General features: G+C 45.0%; 1 protein-coding gene across 1 annotated transcript in view; it reads right to left on the reverse strand.

Annotated features, from left to right (window-relative positions):
• The window catches only part of ALDH7A1 (aldehyde dehydrogenase 7 family member A1), a 47,675-nt gene extending 38,389 nt beyond the window's left edge, over positions 1-9,286 (reverse strand). The window contains 4 exon segments of the mRNA XM_072840822.1: positions 7,127-7,192; positions 7,724-7,777; positions 9,047-9,094; positions 9,096-9,286. Coding sequence (XP_072696923.1) covers positions 7,127-7,192; positions 7,724-7,777; positions 9,047-9,094; positions 9,096-9,239 — 312 coding nt within the window. The 5' untranslated portion in view covers positions 9,240-9,286.
• Positions 9,287-14,629: the final 5,343 nt, after the last annotated feature.

A 14,629-nucleotide genomic window follows, 5' to 3' on the forward strand; every position in this document is an offset into this window, starting at 1 on the left:
CAAATACCTACATCACAGACATACAGGTACAACACTTACTGCAGTGCTGTTTCTGGTGGAGAAAAACAAACCATCTTTATGTCTATCAACACAGGACTGGTTAATTACACGAAAGCTGTAAGACGGGGTTATTTACACTCTACAAGGTAGACTTACAAGCAAAAACTTTCCAGAGTTGTAACAGAAAATAGCAAAATACGCATACAATAACTAAATTTTTGCTTATGTTTGAAGAAATACACAAGATGTTAAGAATGGTCATTTCTGGGGAATGGGATTTTTTTGGGTGGTGGGATGGAATTATAAGACTTTCGTTCCGGGATCCCTGAGTGGCGCAGCGGTTTGGCGCCTGCCTTTGGCCCAGGGCACGATCCTGGAGACCCGGGATCGAATCCCACGTCGGGCTCCCGGTGCATGGAGCCCGCTTCTCCCTCTGCCTTTGTCTCTGCCTCTCTCTCTCTCTGTGTGACTATCATAAATAAATAAAAATTAAAAAAAAAAAAAAAAAAGACTTTCGTTCCTCACATTTAATAAGTCTACAATATTTGCCATTTTTACAATACATGCATTCTTTTGAAAATATCAAAAACTGATTGTTACATGAATCAGCACAGATCCTATACATTTCCTAAGCATGGAATGAGTTTACCACTGTTCCAAATGAATTTAGCCCACAGGTTTGTAAGTTTAGCAAACTGGTTAATTTCAACTCAGAATGTCCAATACACATAGCCCTTTACATCATATCCTTGTATATATTATTCAGTCTCTAACCAGTAATTATTGCACACTTCCTATAGTGCCAGATATTCTGTTCTTCCCCAGGGATACTAGAGAAGACAACTACAATTCAAGCCCACCAGAACCAACACTCCAGGAGTGGTGAAGACAAGAAATAGGTGATTTCAGTCTCATGTGCTAAGTGCCAGGCTGGAGAAGCCAGACTGTATAAGGGGAGCAGCTAGCCGTGTTAATTTAGTATTACTTGGGGTTAAGCAAGTAGGGAGGAAGGAGGCTTTCTGAAGAAGTTTAAAATTGAGACTGAAGACCTCAAGTATGATTGGTGTTTGCCAGGTAAAGAGGTAGAGAAGGTAGACAGAAATTATGGGCAACAGGACAGAGAATGTGCAAAGGCCAAAAAACAAAAGAGAATATGGGGACTTTGAAAAATTTAAAGGGGTTAAAAGAGGCAGGGGAGAAAATCTGGGGTCACAGTGCAAAGGACCCTATAAAGAATCCTCCAAAAAATAGTGTGGAGGGCGCCTGAGTGGCTCAGGTGTCCTGGGATCAAGTCCCGCATCGGGCTCCCTGCTCCAGTGCAGAACCTGCTTCTCCCTCTCTCTCTACTGCTCCCCCTGCTTGTGCTCTCTCTGTCAAATAAATAAATAAATAAATAAATAAATAAATAAATAAATAAATAAATATCTTAAAAAAAATAGTGGGAAAATCACTAGAGGGTATTAAATGGTAGGGGGAAAATCACAGTGCATTGTAAAATACCACTCCAGGGGCACCTGGCTGGCTCAGTCTACACAGCATGTAACTCTTGATCTTGGGGTTAGAGCTCACTTAAAACAATTGTATTAAAAAAACAAAAAAAACAAAAAAAACCTCCAGGTGTGGTCTGGGAAATAGAACAGAGTGAGACAAGATTCACATAGGAAGACCATTAGGCAAGAAAAAGATGGTGACTTGTCTCAATTACAGAAATAGCAACAGAGATAACTGCAATTTAAAATATTCAAGACTGGGCAGCCCGGGTGGCTCAGCGGTTTAGCGCCGCCTTCCGCCCAGGGTGGGATCCTGGAGACCTGGGATCAAGTCCCACGTCTGGCTCCCTGCATGGAGCCTGCTTCTCCCTCTGCCTGTGTCTCTGCCTCTCTCTCATTCTGTCCCTCACGGATAAATAAATAAAACCTTTAAAAAAAATAAAAAATAAAAAAAATAAAATAAAATAAAATATTCAAGACTTGGTAACTGACAATTGGTAATTGACAGATCCTCAACCCTGGGTATATAGCAAAATCATCACCCATGAAACCTTTGAGCTGGATTCCATCCAAGACCATTCAAATGTGGCCTCTTCATTTTTGTTCTAGCCTCCCAATGATGGGATAGAGTAGCAAGAATTGAGAAAGCAGGATTGGGTCTGGGGAGAGGGAAATGGGGGCAGAGTGGGCAACATGATAACCCATCTCCCAGGTGAGCTTGACTGATCTCAACACGACAGGCCATTTGTAACCTCATGTCCTCCTGAGGTGGACAACAGGAGACCTCATCCCTGCACACTGTATCTGTGAAGTCATACTTAAAACGAGCATCCCCAACAGCCACAAGAAGGAATTATCAGCACTGAGGGAATTATTAGCTGAGCTTTTGGGGTAATAATACAAGGAAACCTGTGTTAAACTGCTACCATGTTAAATATTTTTAAAAATTTATTCATGAAAGACAAAGGCAGAGACCTAGGCAGAGGGAAAAGCAGGCTCCCTGACGGGAAGCCCAATGTAGGACTTGATCCCAGGACCCCGGGATCATGACCTGAGCCAAAGGCAGACGCTCAACCACTGAGCCACCCAGGTGCCATTAGATGGATGGCTCTTATTTATTCTGGGTTCATGTGCTACCTCCTCAGAGATTCCTTCCCTGATCACCAAAGAGCTACCATATATTATAGAGCTTCCATGTAAATGTTATTCCTTTATTCGGTTAGAGATGGTGCCTGTCATCACTCTAGCTCTTCCTCCCCAGGGATGGACAGGGGGAAAATGAAGACACACAGCGGATGCAAAGGAGCATAAACAGGTGGCATTCTGGGCTGAAACCAGTTCCTGAGAGAGAGCAGCAGAGACAGTAATCCCGACCAGGTTCTCTGTGCTCAGGTTTAGTTAGAAGAAAGAAATCAGCTATATATTTTTCACATAGGAAGCTTCCTATATTTTTATACTTTTTCCTTAAAGAAAAATGTCCCACCCACCCCCTAAAAAAATGTTCCCTTTGAAAAATTTCAGGCCTCACGCAAAAGAAGTCAATGAAACGATGGTTTGTCCTAACACAGGCGAGGCCAGCCAAAACTATCAAGGGGAAGCAGAAGAAGCCCCACTTGAGTTAAGGACCCAGGAGGGTTAAGAGTGTAGACCAGGAGGGGATGAGCTTTGCTCTCTCCTTGTGTGAGGCACCAGCAGCCTCTAAGTGACTGCCCCGTTGGCAGGAGCCCCAGATGCAGTTAGGAAAGGCTCTGCCGCTACCCTCAACTTTGAACTCAATTGCTTAACTCAAATTCTAACAAGTGGGATCCCCAACCATCACCCAGGACAACAACCTGCTCCCACTTAGCAATATCACTCTACTGGGAGATCTGAGCAGTCTGGGAAGTAGAAGCAAGCATGTTAGGTGCAGGGGCGGGCACTGTTCACTGAGAGAGGATGGCCATGTGAAATCCTAAACATGAAAATAGCAGTAACAAGAAGAGTACTGCACACTATTAAGGAAAGGTATCAGTGTCAGCTGCCAGCCCCTAGGGCACAGCCAAGACTGATTGATTATCTTATTTATTCATGAGAGACACAGGGAGGCAGAGACACAGACAGAGGGAGCAGCAGGATCCCTGCAGGGCAAGACAAGACTGATTTAAAAGCCAGTTAAAAAAAAAAAAAAAAAAAAAAAAGCCAGTTTAGGGGGATCCTTGGATGGCTCAGCGGTTTAGCATCTGCCTTCAGCCCAGGGCACTGATCCTGGAGTCCCGAGATCCAGACCCACATCAGGCTCCCTGCATGAAGCCTGCTTCTTCCTCTGTGTCTCTGCCTCTCTGTGTGTGTGTCTCTCATGAATAAATAAATAAAATCTTAAAAAAAAAAAAAAAAAAGCCAGTTTAGGAGTTTAGGAAAGACCTCGAATCACACACACCTGGGTAAATGCACACACATACATGCCTTTCTTTTTTTTTTTTTTTTATTCATGAGACACACAGAGAGAAAGAGCAGAGACACAGTCAGAGGGAGAAGCAGGCTCCCTGCGGGGAGCCCGACATGGGACTTGATCCTGGGACTCCAAGATCATGCCCTGGGCCAAAGGCAGGCGCCAAACCGCTGAGCCACCCAGGCATCCCCACATACATGTTTCTAATCACGTTTCACTGGCATTCAAAACCCTATATGCAAACAGTGAATCCTAATGCAAATTATGGGCTTTAGTTAATAATAGTTGATCAGCATTGGCTCTCCAATTGTAAGCAATGTAGGGCACCAAAGTAAGACGGTGGTTAAGGAAACGTGCAAAGTGTGATAAGAAGGACGGGATTCCCTGTTTTCCACTCATCTCTCTGCTGAAAGGACTCAGACTAAGCCAGAACGTGCCACTTGGGCATAAGGATCATTCTGAGCTGAAGGCAACCGAGGCCCAACAGACTCAGGAAAAGCTTTTTACCTCTCCCTTACTGCCTGAAAGAAGGGGATCTGTGCCAAGAAGCGAGTTCTTACCAGAGATCGCTTTTATAAGGACGACCTACTGGCATGGCAGGGAACACATTTGTGTACCAAACATTTGCTCCTCTCACCTTCCTGTGAACTGCCTTCCTCTCCAAGAAGCCCCAGAGCTCTGTATGCATACAAGCTTAGATGTCTGGCTGCCCTTGGGTCTTGGATCTTTCCTCACTGCCACTCTTCCGTGCCCCACATGAGAAATTCAAATGTTTTTCTCCTGTTCATCTGTTTTATGTCAATTATTAAACCAGCCACAGAACTCGGAAGTGAAAAGCAAAAATTTTTTCCTCTCCTATAAACCTGAAACTACTCTAAAAAATTAAGTCTAATTTTTTTGTGAATAGCTTATATATAGGAGAACAATTTTAAAATTACGCAACTTGGGATCCCTGGGTGGCGCAGCGGTTTGGCGCCTGCCTTTGGCCCAGGGCGCGATCCTGGAGACCCAGGATGTTGGGGGGGGGGGGGGGGAAGGAGGGAAATGCGGGTTCCCCCATTTCTTCCCTCTCTTCTCTTCCCGATGCATGGAGCCTGCTTCTCCCTCTGCCTATGTCTCTGCCTCTCTCTCTATCATAAATAAATAAAAATTTTTAAAAAATAATAAATAAAATAAAATCACGCAACTTTAGGCTGGTAGGCAATGCCACGATGGGTGTCAAAATTTTACACATGCCACGTATAATAACCACAACTATAAAACACAAAAGACTGGAAGGAAATGCACAAACTCCAACTCTAATAACCATTCTCTATAAAAGAAGATGAGGTAAGGGGATCCAATGTGATTATATTAGTGTCTCATCCAATTCTTATTAAAGAATATACATTACTCTTGGGTGGCTCAGCGTTTTAGTGCCTGCCTTCGGCCCAGGGCATGATCGTGGAGTCCTGGGATCGAGTCCCACATCAGGCTCCCTGCATGGAGCCTGCTTCTCCCTCTGCCTGTGTGTCTCTCTCTCTCTGTCTCTGTCTCTCTCTGTGTCTCTCATGAATAAATAAATATTTTTTAAAAAAGAGTATATATTAATCTTTCTTAAAGATTTTATTTGAGAGAGAGTGAGAGAGAGAGCGCGCATGAGCAGGCGGGAGGGGCAGAGGGAGAAGTAGGTTCACCGCTGAGCAGGGATTCCCAATGCCTAGGACCCTGAGATCATGACATGAGCCAAAGGCAGACACCTAACCAACTGAGCTACCCAGGCACCCTGTGTTAATTTTTTTAAAGGTTTTATATATTTATTTGAGAGAGTGCATGATGGGGTGGTGGGAGAAACAGAGGAAGCAGCAGATCCCTGCTAAGCAGGGAGCCAACCCCGAGATCATGACCTGAGATCACAACCCGAGCAGAAGGTAGCCACTTAACTGAGGGAGCCACCCAGGTACCCCAAATATGTATTACTTTTAGGATCAAAAAGAAAACAAAAATTATTTTGCAAACAATAAATGACACTGCTTTGGACACTTTTCTCTACGTAGAGTGAACTTTACTTATTATACCATATACTTTTGGAAGTGGTGTTTTAACACTCAAGGATATTTTCCATTGTGCATAATGGAACCCTACACCAACAATCAGGCTTAAAGTACAGGAAAGATGTTCCTCCTGCTTTGCACAGAGGCGGTCCCTCAGCTGACAACTAAGGTACATTCAACTCAGGGCTCTCTGGGAGAGCCTGCCTCTGTCCAAGTCACCCTAGCATTCTTTGATTCAGAAAAAAACACTGACTCAGCAGTCTGGAAACCAGTAACACGTGGTTCTGTAGCCCTGGTAAGATGTCTGCAAAGGCCAGGTTCTGCAGCTAGCAATTCCAGGATTAATTCATTTAATGCTCACCATAACCCCAGGAGGCAGGCAGGCCATCTCCTCTATTTACAAGACAGAGCACACAGAAGGGAAGTAATTTACCCAAGGGTAGAGCTGGGTTAAATAGTCCAAGATGTTCCTCTAGCCTCAGGCCTACAATCTTCAGTGATAGAATAGAATATTCAGAGTGGGGGAGGGAAGGAGGGAAATGCGGGCTACTCCATTTCTTCCCTCTCTTCTCTTCCAGAGCCTGGCCCTCACCTAGTGACAGCTCCCTGTGGCCCAGTTCAGCTCCAGTCACAGCTCCTATAGAGGATCACATTACCCCAGGTGGAGACAGAAGAAGGAGGCACCACCCACTCTAACGCCAGATCAGACTGCAGGAACTCAAGCCCCTGCCCTTTGTTTTGTTTTTGTTTTTGTTTTTGTTTTTGTTTTTGTTTTAAGCCCCTGCCCTTTGAACTAGGGCTATCCACCTACTGCTGAGATGCTCCCACCCCTCACCCCTGCATACAGTTGGCTAGAAGGAGACGGGAGAAGCAGCAAAATGGGGTTTCTAGCATACACAGTCCTTTCTTTTAGTCCAATTAGAAACTTACTTCAACTAGAAAATAGTGTTCAGAGCTGAGGTTTATGCTTCTTCAGTAAAGACTTTTAATCCACTTAAAATCTCCCATTAATTGAAAGCCAAATATGGAAAAGGCACTATCCTAGGGCTACGGCTCAGAGATTATCATAGCTCCCAAGCACTCCCCTTGCAGGGAGCACTGACTGCTCTAGTAAAATTTTTCTCTATCTCCCTTGCAATTACCATAGGTCATCATGCCGTGACCTTCGCACTCACCTCTGCCCAGACTTTCCAGGCTTCCCTGGCTTTCTTCACTGTTTCTTCATAGTCAGCCACACTGGCCTAAAGTAGGAATTAGACCGGAGACAATGAAAAATAAAGGGAAGGGATGATCCCCTCTGAGAACAAACGAGATTTGTGGAAAAGAATCGGAGTATCTCTAGGTGACCCTCGGATTCGTAGTTTCTAGAATGATTTTCACAGCCTATGCCTTCATAGACTGTGAACTAGGTAAGACAGCTTAGAATCCAGCTGTGCTTCTTAAACGTTGCTTCTAGAAGCAAGCTCCATCAGCCTCATCTGGGGACAATACCTGAGATGTTAGAAAATCAGAACCCTGGGCTCCAACCCGGACTTCAGAGGTTAGAATCTTCTTTCAAAAACAGGTGATATGGCCTTAAATGGAGCCCCCTTCCCAATGACTTTTCTGTCACCTTTTTTAGAGCACCCAAACCCAAAGACTGGGCAGTCTCTGAGACATTCTTAAATGTCACATGAAAACGAAATACTTTATTCTTGGACTGTGAGACTCCATACTGCTTTTCATCACTGGCACAAGTGGGCAGTTTGTATTAACAAAACAAAAAAACTTACCTGTCGGACTCTTGCTATCGGTTCATTGTTAGCCGGACAATAGGTCGTGATAACCTTCAAACAAAAAGAAAATGCCAGTCTATAGAAAATGTAATCCCTTCCAAACAGGGGGAACAGACCAAAAAACAGGGGACGGTAAAGGAGGAAGAAAAAAAAAAACTTAAGATACCATATCCAAACTTGGAATTTTTACATTAGCTTCTATTACAAATAGGTCACTTAGAGAGAGGTCTTTCATTTCTGACCTAAACATTCAGAACCACTTTTTGCAAAACCCAGTCTTGCCATCTAAATATGGGGTGTGGGAGCAAAAGTCTAATTAATATAACCCATTACGTCGCCTCTTTCTCCATTCATAAGAGACTAAACTGAAGAGTGTCACTTAGTCTTCTCTTACTCTGTCCTAGTCAGAAAGGTGAAGAAGAGTGGACAACTCTGTATCTCGACACAAGCTGCAGAGATTAGAAAGGAAAAAAATCAAGGCGTCGCTAAAAAAATTTTCAGGAGGAAGTATTTTATCCAGGACCCTAATGATAAAATGCCACAGGAAAAACAGGATCAAACTGCCCAAGAGAAGGGGAGGGTAATTTGGAGAATAACTGCAAACACCTACATCTCCTACAGTCAGCAATAACCTGGAGGAACAAGTGTTTCCTCTAACAAGGCAAGTTCGGTGTATGCAACAAACTTTGTGGCATGTTATGTAACATTTTCTTTTTTTGTATGTAACATCCTCTTATAAAAGCTTTCTGATTCATGCAGCTCCCACCAAAACCTTACCTTTCCATCCTATTCCCTAATAAAACGTTGCACTGAGCTTTCTCTGCGTGCCAGTCACGCTGTCTGGCTCTGGAAATAAACGCTGAAAATCCTGTCCTCAAGGAAGCTCAGAGCCCAACAGATTTAACCGGATGTCAGCAAGTCCCAGCTTGCGAACTCCAACAACAGCAAAGACAGTATAAAACTAAGAACATTACCTGACATCAGAGGAGCCGGAGTCAAGCACAAAACCGAGGTAATTTCCCGAGGCTAAGCCTGCAGCCTGTCTCCCTACCCACCGCACCACGCCGCCGTAAGGCTGTAAGCGCGTGCGGGAAGTTCAAGCCCCACCAGCTCCAAAACGTCGCTGATTGTCCAGAACACACAAAGACCTAACAATCTGAGCCTATTTTGCAAGGCCCCCTTCACATGCGCACGTCTACTCGGGGCTTCAGACCTGCCCACCCGGTAGCACGGTCCCAGCAGCGGGAGGGGGCCGGGCAGCGCCCGCGCGGCCTCCGGGGGCGCACGGAGCCCGCACGGATTTCCAGGGCGCCCGCATACCTCTCCGCGGCCTCCCCAGCTGCCATTATACACGCCCTCGTTTTCCTCCGCGGAGCCCCAGCTCCTTCAGCCAAGCATACTGGGCCTGATTGATGAGCAGAGTGGACATGAAGGCAGCGGGTCTGTGGCGAGGGCCCGAGAGCTTGCCTCCCCTTGCAACGCGCACACACAGCTGGCGGGGAACGCGCCACATACCGGGCCCGGGGCACGCGCGGCGCGCCCGCGCCCCGGGAGCTGCAGAAATAGCGCCCCGCCCCCCGTCCGGGAGAGCCCATTGGGCAGGCCGGGCCCCGCCCCCGGGCACGCCCCCCGGGACTCCCCCGTCCGGCCCGCCCGCGCCCGGGTCTTCCGGGGACGCGCCGAGCTCGCCCTCGCCGGGAGCAGGGCGCGTGCGGCTGGGAGCGCGGGGAGGGCCGCCGCCGAGTGCTGAAGGCCGCCGCCAACCGCGGCTCCAGCTGGAAGCTCTTTGCGGCCCAACATCGCCTCTGAAGTACCCAGGCTCAGAGCAGGGTCCCGGGCGGCCTCGCGCAAGGAGTCACTTTTTTTTTTTTTAATTTTTTTTATTTATGATAGTCACACGCACAGAGAGAGAGGCAGAGACACAGGCAGAGGGAGAGGGAGAAGCAGGCTCCATGCACCGGGAGCCCGACGTGGGATTCGATCCCGGGTCTCCAGGATCGCGCCCTGGGCCAAAGGCAGGTGCCAAACCGCTGCGCCACCCAGGGATCCCAGGAGTCACTTTTCCGTCGCTCCATCGCGTTAGACACACGTTCTGATTCGGTGGCTCCGGCCTGGCGTCTGAGAATGGCCCTTTACAACCAGCTCCCAAGTGATGATGACGCGGCTCTTTAACAAGGAGTAGCCAAAGGCCGCTTCCTGGTGGCGGGGGGGGGGGGGGGGGGGGGCGGGGGGGATAGGGTTGTTTTCAGGGCTTTGTTAAGTTACGATTTCGAGGAGATGCCCGGGTGGCTCAGCGGTTGAGCGGCGGCCTTTGGCCCAGGGCGCGGTCCCGGGATCCAGCCCCGCATCAGGTTCCTTGCAGGGCGCCTGCTTCTCCCTCCGCCTGTGTCTCTGCCTCTCTCTCTCTCTGTGTGTGTCTCTCATGAATAAATAAATAAAATCTTTTTAAAGAATTACAATTTTGAGTTTTCTAATTAATGAAAAATGTTAAATGATGATACTTCCTTCTAAATTTCCTGCCAGAGTATATTCTTGCTTTTGAAGAATAAATACAGTCTTGATCAATTCCCTTCATTTTCCATGTCTTTGACATTTCCTGCCATAGCATTTTCACTCCCTCCCCCCTCACCACCGCCACCAGGCGTAACCATCCCGTCTTCCATCCTGTTCCACGGTAACTAGGCCCTACACTATATAAGGGAAATATTAACATCGCTAGCAGAATGATTTGGACGGAAGTTAAAAATATATATGCACTCTCGGGGGCACCTGGGTGGTTAAGTATCCTACTCTTGATTTCAGCTCAGGTCTTCAGCTCAGGGACCTGAAATCCAGCTCTGCCTTGGGCTCCCCTGCTCAGTATGAAGTCTTCTGACATTCTCTCCCTCTGCCCCTCTCCCTACTCTTTCTCTTCATCAAAATAAATAAATAAATAAGTAAATTATGTATATATACACACACACTCTTGCAGTGCCTGAGTGGCTCAGTCAGTTGAGCATCCAACTCTCCATTTTGCCTAAGTTCTCTGAGCCCTGAGATCTACCCCCATGTGGGGCTGCCCACTGTGTGTGTGTTGGGGGGGTGGATAGGGAGTCCGCTTTGATTTTCTCTCTCCCTCTGCCTCTGCCCACCATGTGCACAAGTGTGCGCTCTCTCCCTTTCTCTCAAATAAATAAATCTTTAAAAATATATATGTATCACACTCTTGGGACTCCTGGGTGGCACAGTTGGTTGAGCCTCAGACTCTTGGTTTTGGGATCCAGAACTGTGGGGCGGATCCCCATGTCTGGCTCTGCACATAGTGTGAGGTCTGCTTGAGACTCACTCTCCCTCTCCCTCTGCCTCTCCTCAGCCCCCTCAAATAAATAAATCTTCAAAAAAATACATATATACGCCACTTTCGAAGCAACTGAGTTCATAGGTCTCTCAGTGATTTCCAGCATACTTTCTGAAAATGTTTCTCCTGCTAGTGGCCTTCCACAATGCAGCCAGACATACTAAGTTACTTTGTCTATGCAAAGCCTGTTTTCTTCCCACTGTGTTTTTGCCCTTTGTTATTCTATCCACCTGTGAAACTCTTCCTTCCACCTCTGCATTCAAGTTAAAGCTTTATCTGTTCCATCTTTATGGCTCAAATGATTTAACAAATACTCTGGCATGTATCAAACACCTACCAGAAACTATAGTAAGTGCTGGATATACAGGAACGATGCTTTTGTTTATAAATATTAAATTTTCACCTGTTCATCTTTGCATAGCTCCACAATTACCAGCATTGTAGCAGGCTCATGTGACATGAATGAATGAATAAAAAACCTGTGAACACACCTTAGGAGCAGTACACATGGATACTTTGTCCAGCACTGGTAATCTATCAACAGCCCAGCTACTATCTTCATCTACTCCTAGGACTGAAGCACTAATTTCCTTTGTTCTAATTCTCGACAGTTTTTTTTTTTTTTCCCCCTCAGACATTTAACCGAGAATTTAATTCTTCTCCCTTTCTGGCCGCTAGCAAGATTCCTTATACATGTATCTTAACACCAGTCTTCTTTCTCCTCTTTTCCATTTAATTCAGAAGACATTTACAGATACACTGAATTTTAGAAGCAATGCATAGTGCTCTTGAGGAATGTTAGATTCTTTCTCTTCACTATGTCAACTAGAGAAGTTCAGGGCTGTCTCTCTAAACTAGTTCTAGGAAAATAGACATGAGTAATTGCCTACATTGAGTGGAGATTACATCTCACTCTTCTACCTCCGTTTTTCAAAACTGACTTAGCCCTGCCCAATAGGAGGTCAGGAAAAATTATAAGCAATGAATTTTGACAGGGCAGAGCAGGAAGAGATAGAATTAAATGATTCATGAGAGCACATTTCATATATGAAAGAGAATTGAATGAATCATACATAAAAGCGTATATAAAAACTGCAAAGCCCTATAGAAATGTACTCGGGGCACCTTGAAAGTATTCTGTATTAGAAGTGGCAGAGTCTGCAAATAGCCAATCTTGCTTCCAAATGGCTTATCAAAGGCACAGTAGCATGGTGATTAAAGCAAGGACTCTGGAGTCACAGCATTGTAACAAATGAATAGTGCTTATGATGTGATGTCCTCAGTGAACGCTAGAAGTCTTCATTCTTCAAAGATAGCTAGCCAGAAGGCAGAAGATGTGACCTGAACATGCATGCTTGCCCCAAGGCAGCAATAAATTAGAGAAATCACCACCACCCAGGATACATTTTCATTTTTGCAAATGCAAAACCTGATTTGTCAGAGCTTGGGTGAGTGACACTATTGCTCTGGGCAAACTCATTAATCAAGCTCACAAAGAAATGATGCCACAACTACAATGCTGGCATATCATTTAATAGGGAAAATTGTCTTCAGAAAGGACCAACAATTCACATCCTATAATCACTGTATTCTCTCCCAGGATACAAACTACCTATCTGGTTGTTTAATGAGCCCAGAATCAGAAGAGTTATTAATAAACAATATATGGTTCTAGCTTTTATTTTTTTTAATTTTCTTAGAAGATTTTATTTATTTGAGAGAGAGAGAGAGAAGGGACAGAGGGAGAGTAAGAATCCCAAACTGACTCCACACTGAGCACAGAACCCGCCTTCGGGCTTGAGCCCACAACCCTGAGATTCTGACCTGCGCTGAAACCAAGAGTTGGTTTCTCAACTAACTGAGCTACCAGAGAGCCTCCTATTCCAGCTTTTAATACCATCAGGCTAAGAGATAGTCTCCCAGTGTCTGAAATAAATGATAGATTCAATGCAATCCCAATCAAACACCAGAATTAGCTAGCAGTTCTAAAGTTTAAATGGAAATGCAAAGGATCTAGAATAGCGAAAACAATTTTGGGGAAAAGGAACAAATTTACATTACCTTATTTTAACAATTATTATTATTTTTTAAAGTAACTAGTTATTTTTTTAACAATTATTATACAATTGTACAATAATTATAAACCTAAGTAATTGGATAGTATCACATTGGTATAAAGACATAAACATTAGAATATAGAACCCAGAAATACTCTTACATGCATAGTCAATTTTCAATAAAGGTGTAAAAGAAATTCAGAGTAAAGTATGGTCTTTTTGATGAAGTTTTGTACCTATAATTCCATTAGCAGGAAGAGCGGCTGCCCCAGGCCTGTGAGGGGTCACTGATTATACCTGGGAGCCGGGAGGGGTTTGGGGATAGCGCACTCTCTAAGGAATTTTGGAAGCAAGGTTTCCAGGACCTTTAGGGGGCTAGCTATTGCTGGGAAAAGGTCACTTATGACGGTCTAATAAAACCTGAGTCATGAAACCCTTCAGATGTCTATCAGTGGGCCATGCGCTTGGGGGATGATTGCCAACACATATCTTGGGGGTCTAGAGCTAAAAGAAATTTTCTAAAGGAATTTTTATATGTTAAAGTAGGCTTACAGGCTCCTGAGAGTCAGGCTAAGATTGCCTTTTGCCCTTAGCAAAGTATGAACATCGAGGCAGTTGAGTCTGTAGAGGAATGTCACTCTCCCTGTTTCAAGGATTTGTCAATGTGCTTTGTCCTCAGCTACTCCTCTGTTCCCCCATCATTTTCAACAAAGGGTACTAGACTATTGGATAATCAAGCCCCTAAAAATGAACTTGACCTTCACTTCATATTATCTACAATAATGAACTGGAAATGGACCAAGGACCTAAAAGTAAGAACAAAACTCTAAAAGTTCTAGAGGAAAACAATGGAGAAATTCTTGAGGTTGGGGAGCTGTTCTCTGCATTTTGTAATATTTGGTTGCATCCAACGTAGTCAAATGTTAATTATACCATGAAATTTTACTCCTACCTCACACCACACATGATAAAGTCCAGGGGGATTGTAAGTCTATGTAGGAAAGATAAAACAATAAAGTTGTCTAAGAGTTAGGAGACCTGGAGTCTTTCAAATACTTGAGCTGTGTAATCTCTTTTCATTGTCAAAAAAGGACTGGACTAGGTCTTTTTTTTTTTTTTAAGATTTTATTTATTTATTCATGAGAGACACAGAGAGGAAGAGAGGCAGAGGGAGAAGCAGGCTCCATGCAGGGAGCCAGACATGGGACTCGATCCCAGGCCTCCAGGATCACACCCTGGTCTGAGGGCGGCGCTAAACCGCTGAGCCACCCTGGCTGCCCTGGACTAGGTCTTAGATCTTACACTCACATTTCAAAAATCTATATTCATTCATTTTTATGCAGTCTAGAAACTTTTTTTTAATTTTTATTTATTTATGATAGTCACAGAGAGAGAGAGAGGCAGAGACATAGGCAAAGGGAGAAGCAGGCTCCATGCACCGGGAGCCCGATGTGGGATTCGATCCCGAGTCTCCAGGATCGCGCCCTGGGCCAAAGGCAGGCGCCAAAC

This window comes from Canis lupus, chromosome 10 (assembly GCF_048164855.1).
Source record: "Canis lupus baileyi chromosome 10, mCanLup2.hap1, whole genome shotgun sequence".
Classification (NCBI taxonomy): Eukaryota; Metazoa; Chordata; class Mammalia; order Carnivora; family Canidae; genus Canis; species Canis lupus.